Source organism: Papio anubis, chromosome 10 (assembly GCF_008728515.1).
Source record: "Papio anubis isolate 15944 chromosome 10, Panubis1.0, whole genome shotgun sequence".
Taxonomy (NCBI): Eukaryota; Metazoa; Chordata; class Mammalia; order Primates; family Cercopithecidae; genus Papio; species Papio anubis.
Window position 1 is genome coordinate 99,216,521 of NC_044985.1, and position 14,575 is coordinate 99,231,095.

Here is a 14,575-nt window from a genome sequence, read left to right on the forward strand (position 1 = left end):
ATCTGATAATATAGTTCTAAGCTTCTTATAATGTTTACCTTCACCTTCAAAACAGATTTAAATCCCATTTTCACTGTCATTTCCCCAGCACCCCCCACAAAAGATTAAATGATAGGTTTGAATAAAACATTGTTTTAACTGGAAAATAAGCTAAGGCATTAAAATATTCATCCTGTGTATTCCTCAGCTCTGTGGGATCATCTACTGATTCCAAAATACAAGTATCTTTAATCACATCATAATCCCAATGTGTTAAATCAAATGAACTGGAAGGCTATTCCCTTGGTGTCATTTCCCAACAGTACTGGGGAAGACAGAAGAATCCTCAGCTGTTATGTGAGCTCCGTTATCTCTTGAGTCCAAACTTAACACAAGCGATGCTCCTTGGGCAGCCTCAAAATAAATGGCTAGAATGCTGGCAAATAAAAATAGGGCATGCAAGTGAGTTTTTTTTTTTCACTTCTGTGGCTCCCCCTTGGGACACTCACCAGTATGGTCTGTGCAGAAAGAATATTTCTGGTCCTGCTCATAATTCGAAGTTGTGCTGCACCAAAGATGTCCGTCCTGTCGCCCTTCTGTGGTGCAGGAGTAGAATGTCCTGCCATTGTAGGTGAATGGTAAGACACATGGCTCTCCATTTGAGTTGCCACCATAAGTCTGGGTTACAGCTACAATCATAATCAAAGGAGTGTCAGTAAACAGAGATGCTTTATCTCCCACTAGCAGCTGCTTATTTATGGCTTCAATGAGATACTGAGCTTGTGCCCTCAAAGGAAGAAGGTATGAGTACAGATGATCATCGTTAATTTCAGTCTAAATGCATTACTCAGGAATCCACGTCTACTGTGGATAGAATGACACCTGAGTTCTTCTGCTGATATCCTTCATGACCACTTCTGCTGCCATGCCTCAGTTTCTCTATTTGTAAAGCTATATTTATACAGGTCAATTAAGGATGCTTCTTAAGGATGTTGGGATAATATTTATGGCTATATCTATGCCATAAAAATTAATATATAAGGCTATTCTGGGGGAGAATTGTGTACCAATTTTTATTGCCATAGTTACTACCACATTTGTAGCCCAGAATACATATATTAGGTTATTGGAAGATGTTTACATCACAAAGTTGCTGAAAATTGAGATTTAGAATATAAAATTTTGATGGTCATTCAGAAAGCAGCTCTCTTGTAACAACACTTTAGACAAATAAAGATAATACAATCTTTACCCATGATGCCCATCGCCAGAAAGAAAATACATAAATTAAAAAGGTTGGAAGAAAATGTTTCAAATGCCAACCCTGATTGTTATCACAGGGTGGTAAAGATTATAAGCTTCTCTTGTTTGTTTTATTGTTTCACATTGAATGAATGTATTGTCCTTCAAAAACTAAATAATAAAGTCATCAGTCCTATTCTTCAAAAAGATAATGCATACCTGTCTCTTGGCAGCTGACTCCATTGCCCAGGCACATGCAAAGCATTTGCTTATTTCCTTGTGTCTTCAGCCACTGCATCCCCACAGAGTAGACCACACCACTGTCTGTGACACAGTGGCCATAGGGGGCAGGCTGGGGGTGAGGCTGCGGTTGGTAAACAGCTTCACGAACATCGGTGAAGGGGCCAGATCCTAACAGCATGAGAAGGGAAGGTCATGAAACTGGGTGAGAGAAGACAATTCACTACTTTCTACAGTCAGGATCTTTAGGATCTCACAGAGATCACTCTGAAATCCATGTCGTTACTGGCCTGGGACTGGAAAAAAAAAATGTCCCTTATTCAGCAGTTGCTTTTGTATTTAGTCTAGGAAATAATCCACAAGTGTCTACCAAATGGTCTCCATCCTCCAGCTCAATTGGGGCTACTGGGATTATATTTCTGTTTGTTTGTTTTTTGTTTTGTGGGGTTATTTTTGAGATGGAGTCTCACTCTGTTGCCTAGGCTGGAGTGCAGTGGTGTGATCTCGGCTCACTGCAACCTCTGCCTCCTGGGTTTAAGCGATTCTCCTGCCTCAGCCTCCTGAGTAGCTGGAATTACAGGCACATTCCATCATGCCCGGCTGACCTTTTTTTGTATTTTTAGTAGAGATGGGGTTTTGCCATGTTGGCCAGGTTGGTCTTGAACTCCTGACCTCAGGTGATCCACCCGCCTCGGCCTTCCAAAGTGCTGGGATTATAGGCATGAGCCACCACACCTGGCCAGGATTATATTTCTAAATCACAGACATCATCCTGCCACTCCATACAGCAGATACCTTGAACATCTCCTCGCTTTTCTGTGCAACTGAGCTCATTAGAGGGTGCCTTCGGCAGCTGTCCTGGAGTCTCTGGAGGTCACCTCCACCTTCCACATTTTATTTCTCCTCAGTATTATTGCGATTCTGTTGTGCTTTTTCTAAAACCAATCGATCCTCTTAAGACAGCTTTCCTTTCAGAACAATACAACAGGATGTGTCGATCTTTTCTTTCAACTTTTAGATATCTGTTCTCTTGGAGGCCAGGGCCCACCGCAGAACAGAATCAGGGTTGATGCTAGACCAAAGGTACACTGAATTCAGTGCCTCCCTAAGTGCTGCTGAACACTAGAACCCAAAGATGTTCACAGGCAAAGAATCCCAAGGTCAAACGTACTAGGGAGACATGGCGCCCATCCCCTACACGCCACCATAGAGAGTATGATGTAAAGGAACATACAAATTCTGCAGAGCAGGTTCCATTTTGTTTAACCCAGTGCTTTTCAAACTTTTTTGAACAATGGAGTCTTTTCAGTATTGGCAATATTCATAAAAATAGCTAACATTTACTGAGTATTTATCCCCATTTAATTCCCACCTACTCTTTTAATCTATTTTGGTAGATTGACATTTATAACTTTTTTTGGTCAGTAGCAATTTTATTAATGATAATCAAATAACTCAAAGATATCAAATCTAATCTTGTTCACCTTCGTAAGTGCCCAAAGCAAGACAAAAACTCATCAAAAGAAGAAAAATTAGAACAATTAATATTTTTAACTGAAGGATGGCTGAGACACTATATAACGATACTGGCACATCATATAGTAAAAAGTTGATCAAAACGTATTAAAAATAATGAGAGGAGTGCACATTCATGTTGGCTATATTTCTCTCTTCAGATTTTTATGAAACATTTATGATGTAAAAATCTTGTTCTTATGCCAAAAATGATTAAAACTTGTTTTTTTAAAAAGAGTGCTTGGATATCATGTCTTTCATGGCCATCTCCAGGTCCTCTCTGAATTTCTAAAATTTCAAATGCCAATACATGAAGAAAATGATTGTGCATTACTTTATAAAATGTAACAAAGTTTGCCAGAGCATAGAAACCACATATGAAGGATGGTTTCCACTACAAAAAGAGCTCAATGTCAGAACAGGGAAGTATATTTCATTCAAAAACAAACAAACAAACAAACAAAAAACAACAGAAAACCCAAATGTACTTTTTTTGTTCTTTCCTAGGGAAGAACCAACTAGTCATATAATTAATTATAACTCTCATTTCCTTTCAAATGAACTTTGGATATTCAAAATACGTGTGCGTGCGTGTGTGTGTGTGTGTGTGTGTGATCTATCCATGGTAGATTTTATGATGATAGGATTCTTTAAAACTCAGTTTTATCTTTTGGAGATAAATCTGGCTTTTTTCCCCCTAAGATTTATTTGCATCATTTTCATTTATTTCTCAAAAAGTTAAAACCTGACATTAAAAAAAGTTTTAACAACCCATAATGTGTTAAATGATCTTAGGTTATTCACGGAAACCCTGCAAATTATCCTCAAATGGCATGTCAAAGGAAAGACGGATTTGTGGAAATATTTCTTGACCTGCTTCCCCATTTCCCGCCCCTGCTCGTCCTGTGCCTCACCGCTCGATGTGGTCTGCACAGTGGTGTGCCTCTCACACTTCCACTCTCCTCGGCCGTTGCCTGTGCAGATGCACTGGAGCAGGTTTCCTCGATTATCCTTCTTGCTCCAGGTGTCTCCAATTCTATAGGACGTCCTTGTGTCCTGATCGTTGCATCTATCTGTGTCACAAAGGAAGCACATAAATACATATATCAGGTCAAGAGTGGCAAGTGGTCAGTTCAAACTTAAAAAAGGAATGCTATCTATGCCTGGTAATCTATTTTTGCTAATAGGTTCATATTCAGCTCTAGTGCTGCAAGGTATTACACTTCTGAAAGATGAAATTATATTTGTTACAATGGAAAGGGAGCTGAATGGTTTAGTCTAGTTTCATCTCTCTGTCAAATAACATATTCATTCATTCATTCGTTCATTCATTCATTCATTCATTCATTCATTCATTGTTTTCACACCATTCCTTTGGCTAACTTCATTCTCTGGCATTATATTTCATCTTTTTCCTTCTCAGGCTTTTCCAGGACTTTTCCTAGTCATCACTGTCTATGGCCTGCCTTTCTTTTTTTTTTTTTTTTTTTTTTTTTGAGACGGAGTCTTGCTCTGTCACCCAGGCTGGGTTGCAGTGGCCGGATCTCAGCTCACTGCAAGCTTCGCCTCCTGGGTTTAGGCCATTCTCCTGCTTCAGCCTCCTGAGTAGCTGGGACTACAGGCGCCCACCACCTCGCCCGGCTAGTTTTTTGTGTTTTTTAAAAGAGACGGCGTTTCACCGTGTTAGCCAGGATGGTCTCGATCTCCTGACCTCGTGATCCGCCTGTCTCGGCCTCCCAAAGTGCTGGGATGGCCTGCCTTTCAATAGGGAACTTGCTTTAGAAAACTATAAACAGGCTGAGTGCCGTGGCTCATGCCTGCAATCCTAGTACTTTAGGAGGGTGGATCATTTGCAGTTAGGAGTTGGAGACCAGCCTGGGCAACATGGTGAAACCCCCGTCTCTACTAAAAATACAAAAAAAATTAGCCGGGTATAGTGGCGGGCCCCTGTAATCCCAACTATGCGGGAAGCTGAGGCAGGAGAATCGCTTGAACCCAGGAGGTGGAGGTTGCAATGAGCCGAGATCACGCCACTGCCCTCCAGCCTGGGCGACAGGGCGAGACTCTGTCTCAAAACAAACAAACAAACAAACAAATAAGCAAACAAAAAAAACTTAAAACAATGGGGAGGCAAGCAGGTCTTAAAGGGTCTTCACCAATGGCTACAAAGAAGCTATAAAAAGATGGTAGTATCTCTTTCTTCATTTGTTATGTAAAAAATTTAGAGGATGCACAATTTCTTTTACTAAAATGTTATTTTCCCCTCCCCTATACTCCAACACCTACAGTATTTAAAAATCACTAGCAAAATAGCCCCAAATTATTCAGTGTTAGCCCTCCAATGGAAGAGTGGGATCAACATAAAATGATAATTTGTAACTAAATGACCATTAGTCTATGTGTTCATTTATCTGGTAAATAGATTATTTAAATTATAATCCAGATTTGCTCTGTACCATGATGTGAGTATAGAGGATCTGATTTCTTTGTGAATCAGATATTGTTGCAACTACTGGGTTAGACACAAAAAATTAACAGTGGATGTAGGTTCAAACAAATACACACTCACATTCATCTCCCACAAGAACAGAAGTTTGCGTGAAGGTATAATTACTGATTAGAGCTTTTTCCCAACTCCCCCGCTGAAAATATTATCATCCCCTGAACCTCCATAGTGCTACTTTCAGTAGTTCTGTTGAAACTTTTAATATTGTGTTTTGCAGATGATAAATATGTGTAAGACTTTCTCATCTCCCTGACCCCCTAAGTGCTCTTCGAAGGCTGAGCTAATGTTCAGTTCATATCTGCACCCCTATAACACCTTGAACAAAGTAAGTGCTTATAAAATTTTCTGGAATAAATGACTTCTCTTTCCGAAACTTTTCCCAACTTGCTATTTAAAGAGTTCTAAATAATAGATAAGGTTTGAGTCAGACATCTAATTTGTCTTAAGCTAAAATATTGCCACAAAGATCCCGGAAGTCTGATGATCACAGTAACATTTTAAATGCAAAATAGCTAATAAACCAGCAAGTTTCTGGGAAAGTTTTGGTCAAAATTGTTACCATTTTTCATGAGAGACCTATTTTTTGTTAGCAAAGAATTTGAATTTGGATGATGGCTATGTTAAGATAGTTAAATGTTTTCAGCCAGATAAATAAAATAGGTTCAAATTATTTGGATTTGATTTTAAACTTATTTACACCACCAGCAGTTAATGGCTGTTTTACTTCAACAAACTCTCTAGTTGTTATTAGTGTAAAATATCAAAAAAGGAGCCTTGAAACTGAAAGGCAACAATTAAGACCCCAAGACAATCTTAGAAGGAGCAGTAAAGATGCCAGGGCCCAGTTTCTTTATAGCGCTAATAAAATGCATTGGGTCAGAGATACTATCCTTAACTCCAGAGTAGATCATTTAATGTATGGGATAAATTCTTTTTAATTTTATCAATTTAGCCTATGAATGTGCCTTATTTAAATTTCAAACATAGAAGGAAACCTAAACCTTTTGTTCAACTCTTTGTCAGTGGCAGTGAGCTGAGATTGAACCTTATTGAAGTGGTATGTTTTTCTATTTATGTAGTCTTCTCTGAAGATGCAGAGTAAGTTGGTTATGAAAGTTTTCTTGACATCCAGAAGTTACCAAAGCATGCTGGTATACTGGATAGGTTCTAAGTGACATAGTATTACCCGTCTCTCTAGGAGTCCAGAAAACAATACCTGGACTTTAACATAAGGATGTAAAACATACTTCTAGAGGTGCAAGTGATGCGTCCACTGCCTTCTCCCAGGCAAGTACAATCTACCATCATCCAGCCTTGGTAGGGCTTCTCCCAGGTTTCTCCAACCACATAGGAAGTCCCAGCAGCATGATCAAAACATTTCTCAGCTGTAGGGAAATTTGGAAGAAAAACAGGAAAAAAAAAATGGTTATTTTGAATTGTGCAAGCTCCCTATAATTTAAAGTGTAGTGTGTAAGCAAAAATTCAGCCACATTTTTTTTAAGTGGCACTCTGTTCAGAAAGAATGACACACCCAGCATCTAAGCACACAGTAAGTAGCCAAGGCAAAAGAAAGCTCCAGCTGAGTTGGCAGGCAGAAATTCCATTCTCCTAATAAGTACATGGACTACATATTTTCAGAGAGCCCCAAACTTCCCACCAGCATTTCCAGTAGCAAGGATCTATGTGTATAACTAGTCTGTGGGAGACTACATATGCAAAATTCCAATGATAAATGACCAATTATGAATTTTGAGTGGCCTAAATACAATGACAAAAAAAAAAGCTATTTTAAAATGTTGGAAAGCACAACAATACAAAACAAGACAAGAATCTCTAAATTACAAGATAAATAAACAGAGTAAAATTTATAGCCAGAAACTTTCAGGCTTATACTTACAGAATTCAACTGAGGACTGAGACCCAAAGAAACTCAACAAGTTTTAATTTGAAAAGAAATGACCAGAGTGTGACAAGCACACACTATTTCATGTTTCAGTTCAGGACATTCCATACAGAAATGTGTCCAAAGTGTCATTTTTTTCTTTTAAATAAATTATATCTTGACCAAAGAGGAATCTGAGATCAGCTTTTAGGTAAAAGAAATGACTTCATTCTAAATCTCTATGCTTTTGAAGCAAAGTTAAGACTTCTATGTGCAGTCAGTACTTTTTGATCTGATTCCTGTAAGAAGACTGTGGATTATATAATAATTCATTATTTCAAATAAAATTCCCATTTCTTTATTGGTTTTCATTGGAATTCAGGTCTATGACCTACATAGATGTGATTCTGGTCTAACCCCACATTAGAACTAAGCATCCCAGCTCTGGCTCAGCCCTGAGACTCACACACCTATGGGCTTGCAGGTCCATTCTCCTTTTCCATTACCAAGACACACACACTCTAACATGTAACCACCAGTCTCATGTGGTCTCCTCCAGGTGTCACCAATCTTGTAGGACTGACCCCCTTCATGGCAGCGGTCTGTTGAAGATACAACACAAATGTTAGGAGAAGGCAGAACCAATTTTTCTCTTTTTTTTGGTCTCATGTTCCACCCATGGTAGGTACTTAGGTTGGCTAAAGTAGAGACACAGACAACAGCTTTCCCATCAGAGACAGGGGAAACATTAACAGGTCTGGTCACTTGGAGTCAATTCAATTAAGTGTCTTGTTTAGAACACAATGGAAAACTACAGAGAAATCTGGATGGCAAGGAAGAGGTCAAAAATCCTGCTTTCCCAGAGAGATCACAGGAAATTGGGTCCTAAGCAGAAAAGAAAGGCTGGGAGGCTTGGTCTTCACTCACATACAGCAGGCTAAGACTGAGACTAATTCAGTGAAAAGGCCACAGCAGGCATAGCACTCCAGGTTTTAGGAGCATGGAGAGCCTGTATTTTACCCTAGGATAGAAATGTCATTTTGGGGGAAAGCAAACAGACACATACACATAAAGTGTGGAAATCCTGGTAGTTTTCTAAGGTGTTAAGTCCAATGGCACATTCAAATGCTGAACTAGACTAAACACTATGGACCCTTGCCTCTTGCGATTTGCCTATAAAGTTGGATAAAGCCTAACATGAAGTATGGGGTAACTTGACTGGGCCTATTCACACGGAACACTTTTGAATAGAAGCCTTTAAGATGACTTATATTTAAAGAATGGATCTAAAAACTTAAATACTATGTTAATAGAATCTATTGGTAACTCAGTGAATCATACTGGAAAGAGTGCCTTAGCTAAACTGGAGTTGATGAGAATCAACCCGGTTCCCAAAGTTCCTTAGCAAACACGATTGGGTTAATAATTTAGTATTATCCCTTGGAATAGGGACATCTGCTTCCTGGGTACAACCTACTGGTCACCAAGAAACCAGACTGTTTCTGTGAGGTGTAAGAGGTCTCTGCATTGCAAACAAGAAGATCACACAACACATGGCTTGTTCATTCTTCATGAACACCTTCCTAGTCACGGCAGAAAAGTCTCATGATTTGTCTAGCTTGAAGATGTCCAGGTGATTTAAAATGGGCAACTCCCCTAAGCATGTCTTATTGAAATGGAACCCAAGAGGTCTCTTGGTTCTACTATGTACACAAACACACACACTCATAAATGCACACACACTCATAAATGCACACACATCAAACACTGACTCCATCTGTGCTCATACCCGTCTTTAAGAAACACGGGAACCAGTTGGGTGACCACTTAAGAGTACCTGGTCACCAGGGCCAAATCCCAAAGTTAGGAATATCCAGTCATGGATAACAGAAAATGACAGTGATGGTAACAGAGACATTCATATTTGGTATTTTGGCGTCATTTTACACAATGTCTTCCTTACTTGCTATGGTGCAGCTTATTCTCCCTCGCCCAGCCCCGATGCAGGTACAGTCCCAGATCATGGAGTCTTTAGGACGCTCATAAGTGTCACCCACTCGGTAAGTGTTCCCAGTGTACTTGTCAAAGCAAGTCTCTTCAGCTGAGGGGAAAAGGAAAGTCCACGTGAGCCTCACTTAGGTACAAGTTTTTCTAGTTCACTAATCCCCTCTAAAGGAAAACCCACTTTTCTGTTCCACAAGTAACATGGTACAACTCAAAGAATAAAATGAAGTGAGAGATACAGATTTTTATCCTAGGCTCTAATAAGGCCATGGTTTCTGACCTTGACAAATTCTCAAATTTTCTGTAAATTATTCATATTGTAAAGAAATCTCAGGCTCTTAGAAAAAGGCCATATGAAGTACTAACTTATGACAGAGCTAGATTTGTGAAGGGTTTCAGATCCCAATCTCTGACTCAGGAAGTCAAACCAAGGTTCACATAAAAAGCAAACAACTGGCTGGGCACAGTGGCTCAAGCCTGTTATCCTAGTACTTTGGGAGGCCAAGGCGGGTAGATCACCTGAGGTCGGGAATTCGAGACCACCCTGACCAACATGGGGAAACCCTGTCCCTACTAAAAATACGAAAATTAGCTGGATGTGGTGGTGTGCGCCTGTAATCCCAGCTACTTAGGAGGCTGAGGCAGGAGAATTGCTTGAACCCAGGAGGCAGAGGTTGCAGTGAGCTGAGATCATGCTACTGCACTCCAGCCTGGTGACAGAGCAAGACTCTGTCTCAAAAACAAAACAAAACAAAAAACAAAAACAAAGAAACAATTCGAAGATCCCCACCTCCCACCAGGCCTTAACATTTATTAATCCTATGATTTCCATTTTCCCCTCATGAGTGCTTCTCTGACAGAGTTGCTATAATTTATAAGAAATATGTCAATGGTCCCAAAGGAATGAGAACTTTGAAGTGGCTAGTGGTTTTGTGTTAACTGCCGCTGACAAATTATTTTATAATATAGGTCCCCAAAGTGTTTTCTGGCTCATAAACTAACAGTTTAAGATTTGAGACTGCTTTCTAATAAATTAAAATTTTATAAGCAATTTTTTTTTTTGATCAGAGGACACACAAAATCTTTGATTTTCTCATCAAAAACTGGGAGAGTAAAGCAAAAACAAGACTCTAGGAACTAATTTGGGAAAGATTCGTTTCTTTGTTTTAAAGGTAAAAGCATGTGAAAAGCAAACACAAGCAGTTTTTAAACGTTTATTCAGAGGAAATGACAGGTAATTCTATTAGAAAAATGGTGTATGTATTTTTACTTACGAATGCAAAGTTTAACAATTACCACTTCATGTATTAAAAGATACTAACTATGGGGCTTGTGGTCACTTACCTTCAGGTTTACTCTCGCAGTTAAAACCTCGGCTTCCTCCATAACAAGTACAAATCAAGGCATTGCCCAGGTAGGTCCGCTCCCACTGTTGATTTATCTGATAGTGTTTTCCATTGTCATAACAACCGGCTGCAAATAATTGAAGGAAAACGTTACTACATTTCCATTCCTCCTTTTCCCAAAATTATGGAATTTTCTTCATGTGAATATTTAGGTATTTTTTTTTCCTTTCAACTTTGCTAAAAGTTATATACAATGATGTCATTTGCATCTGGCCAGGGGTCTACATAAAAAAGTTGGAAACATTTTGGAAGGCAGACAATTGAAATCACATTTTTAAAACTTGCAAGGAACTTAACTATTCTTTTGGAGTAATAGTAAAAAAGGACAACTTTAAGCAGGTTTCTCCAAGCAAAAGGAGGGTGTGTCTTTGAAAAATGGAAAGAATTCCAACCTCTGTTCTTGGTGAAGTATCCTGAGCGGCCCTAAAGAGGTTGGAACCAATTACATCTCTTCCAAGTCAGTTACAAACAAGACAGCTATTTCAATACCCCCTTTCCACCCCCATGTTGAAAATATTTGACCAATTATTTAACAGAAGGAAATAAGTAGCAGTAAGGACCACACTAACCCTGGACGGAAAATTTATAGACATGCATCATTTTTCTCTTTAAAAGCAAGTTTTGGTTAATTCCTAGAAGGACAATCTATCTGAACGTGCAGAATTTATTAGAACACGGGTAGGTCGCAGAGTCCCCGTCCTCCAATGCATGATCTTATCATCTCAGGCCCTCAGAAGCAGCCTGCTCAAAACTCGGATCCTTTTGTGTGCACAGCTGGTTTCTCTCAGTAAAGCGCGCACACACTCGCACACACGCGCGCGCACAAAACTTCAGCCCCAACTTTGGTCGGCTTTAGGGTCCCATCCCTGAGGCAGCCTGTTTCAGCCCGCGGTCAGTACTCACGCTTGCTTTGACTGACAGCCACCGGAGACTGGGGCTGAATCATTTGCTGAGCCTGCCTCTTGCTCTTCGAGGCTCCCGTGGAGGGCACCGCTGTCCCCAGGCACAGGACGGCCAGCAGCAGCAGCCCGGGCCCCGGCCCCCTGAGCATGTTGAGACGGTGGGGAAGAGACGCCCTCACCGGGAGGCAAGTTGCCACCAAGTTTGCTTCCCTTCGCAACCTGCGGGAAAAATCCCTTCCAATGCCTCCCGGGGGTTGACGCCTCCAATAAGGTGGGGGCCAGAGGGTGGGAAGGGGACGGGTGGAGGAACAGAGGGGATGCAGAGGACCAGAGAAGTTGTGGCTGCAGGTCCCCTCTCCCCGCTCGCGCCTGGGGTTCCTTCCCTCTCCTCCCCCTGTGCAGCACAGCCGGCGCGGGCGTCCGAGCCCCGGGAGCCGGGGCTTATATGGGACGGTCCCCTCCCGCCCCGCTGGAGGCCTGGGGCGCGGGGGAGGAGAGACCCGCTGGGCTGTCCCCGCCCCGCCCGCGGCCGCCGACCGCGCGCCGATTGGCCCGGGCTCCGGGTGACGTCACGGGGGACTGTGGGTTCGCAGCGAACAAAAGAGATGCTGATGGCCCGCCAGGACTGGGGCAAGACAACTTTTTTTTCGGTTTCCTTTGCGGTCGTCAAACTTTTTAGGGGATGGGGGCAGGGATGGGAAGCGGCTGGGAGGAAAGGGAGTGGCTGGACTTGTGTGAAGCGAAGGGGTTGCAAGACGCTCCCCCTTCCCTTTTCTTTTTTATTGGGGGTGGTGGTGGTGTTTGAGGACATTGCGTCACCTCTGGTCGGGGTGGGGGGTGGAAATCTCTGCTTTTAGGAGTGTATTTTGTGGGGAAGAAACCCCATAAAATATCCACCACCTTGCAGCTGTAAGAATCCAGACTTTTCAGTCCCAGGGCGGGGCTGCCTTTCCCCCCACCCTGCTCGCTTTCTTTGGACTAGAGGGCACTGACTCGGGACTCCCTTATTTTGTCTTCACAGCTCCCTGTTCGGACTTCCCTTCTCAGCTCTGCGCCTGTCTGGCTCTGAGAAAGGGCCAGGGGACGAACGGGGAGCGAAGGGGAACAGAGACCTTGAATGAGCTTCTACTAAGTACCGGGAGTTCCGCGGGGCGCTTTGCAGATCCCGGAGAAGTTCAGAGAATGAAGTTTTCCTTTGCAAGGACAAAGTAACAGTTTGCTTTTTCACAAACGCAGGAAAGCCTTTCTTTCCTGGGGATGGGACGCCCGTTTCCACTGAAAGTGAAATCACTGTGAACAACCTGAAAATTGGAAAGTTGGACCAGCTGTGGGGAGCGAAAGGTCTTCGTGTCCTTTCCCACGTTCACCGCGCCAGTGACACACAAAGCAGAGATTTTTTTGCTCGAATCATTAAAAGCCGGGTGGGTGGGGGGCACCCTGTGTACTGTCTTGCCCTCCTTCGGTCCCTTTCTCGCATTTATTTGCCATTTTCTTTTTGCTGACACGTTCCATTACAGAATGCCCCCTCCATCCCCCGCCGCCAGATTTTTCCCATTTCAATTGTTATTTACTCCAAGAGTGTGGAAAGTGCTTTAAGATTCCCCCGTCTCGAACTCTAAACCCAGAGTGGAAAGGGAGTCTAAAAAGTCTCTCATTTAGCAACTCATCACATCAGTCCTTTTTTTCAGACAAACGCAAGCACAATTGCTTTTAAAGATCTTCAGAAGGAGGAGTCCACCGCTTCCACAGTAGATCCAGAGAGACCCAAACTGAATGCTTTACCTTCTCCTTGCCTTAGGATTTCAGAGGTTCCATTTACTTTGAGAGGACATGAAGCTACTAATAAAATATATTTATTTCGGCTAGGTACCTGTTTTCTCCAAAAGTTTCACCTTCAGTAATTGCCACAAGAGTAATTAGAACTCTGTGTTCTATAAAATGCCGGACACATTAAAGACACAAAATTAGCATTTGTTTTTATTCATGCAAGGATTTAAAACCAAACCAAAACAAAGCAAAACACCCAGCAAATATCAGGTTCCTACAAATAGTGTAAAAAAACCTCTTGAGGAATCTTGGTGACCCACACTCCAAGTTGAAAGAGTGCCATGGATTTCCCCAAATTTAGAATTCTGTCTGGGTTAAAGTATTTTTTTTTTTTTTTTTTTGAATTTCTCATCGCTTGACAAAACAGTTTTCTCTTTCAAATATAAAAGAGCTCCTTGTAAAATGCTTGGTAAATTTCTGGGAAGCTGAGTGTTTCTTCCAGAGGGATACCTGGAAATCCGGATGTAAGCAAGATAAACCTGTAGCTAAAGCTTTCTTAAAATCCATTGATTCTGGGGAAAGGAAATAAGTGATTAGAAAAGTGTTTTCTCAACCAAAACCATGATAGTTTGATATATTTACTGTACTGAAAATACACTAGAATAATATGCATAGTGGAGCTTGAAGTGGAAAGCTCACCTTACATTTTGGAAGAAACTTTTGTATTTCAATCCCATAGATACCTAATTTATTTAAGGAAACAGGATATATCTGTCTCATAAGAAAAAAATAATAACATCGGACTGATTTTTATAGAAATGCTTCGGAGTTTACTCTTTTACTTGAAAGGTTTTTTTTTTTTTTTTTTTTTGCCTTTTTTTTTTTAAACTTTAGAGACAGAGGCTTTTCTTAGTTACGATAACAGGGCTTACTACAGTATTCTTTAATTATCAAGATCCCTTGCAACTCTAAGTCTGTTATCTCTAACTGGAGAGATAATTAAATCTTAAAGACTATTCTGACTCTAATTCAACCAATGTGTGTGGTGTCCAGGATCTTTGGACTTCCTTAAGAATTCTATTTTATCAAGGTGGTTCTTCCTCAGTAAGTTGTATTCTTCTATTGGTAGGAA

The 14,575-nt window shown here is 41.1% G+C and overlaps 1 protein-coding gene across 30 annotated transcripts in view; it reads right to left on the reverse strand.

Moving 5' to 3' along the window:
• FN1 (fibronectin 1) overlaps window positions 1–12,194 on the reverse strand; it is a 75,640-nt gene extending 63,446 nt beyond the window's left edge. For 25 of the 30 annotated variants that reach the window (XM_017946925.3, XM_031651495.1, XM_031651496.1 and 22 more), the window contains exons 1-8: window positions 11,678–12,194; window positions 10,713–10,841; window positions 9,328–9,465; window positions 7,835–7,966; window positions 6,730–6,867; window positions 3,891–4,049; window positions 1,441–1,632; window positions 489–668 (exon numbers count right to left, since the gene is read on the reverse strand). In XM_017946925.3, coding sequence (XP_017802414.1) covers window positions 489–668; window positions 1,441–1,632; window positions 3,891–4,049; window positions 6,730–6,867; window positions 7,835–7,966; window positions 9,328–9,465; window positions 10,713–10,841; window positions 11,678–11,825 — 1,216 coding nt within the window. In that variant the 5' untranslated portion in view covers window positions 11,826–12,194. The remainder of the gene's footprint in view (window positions 1–488; window positions 669–1,440; window positions 1,633–3,890; window positions 4,050–6,729; window positions 6,868–7,834; window positions 7,967–9,327; window positions 9,466–10,712; window positions 10,842–11,677) is intronic. The other 5 variants (XM_017946926.2, XM_017946917.2, XM_009183009.3 and 2 more) reach the window with 2 other exon arrangements.
• Between the last annotated feature and the right edge of the window lie 2,381 nt (window positions 12,195–14,575).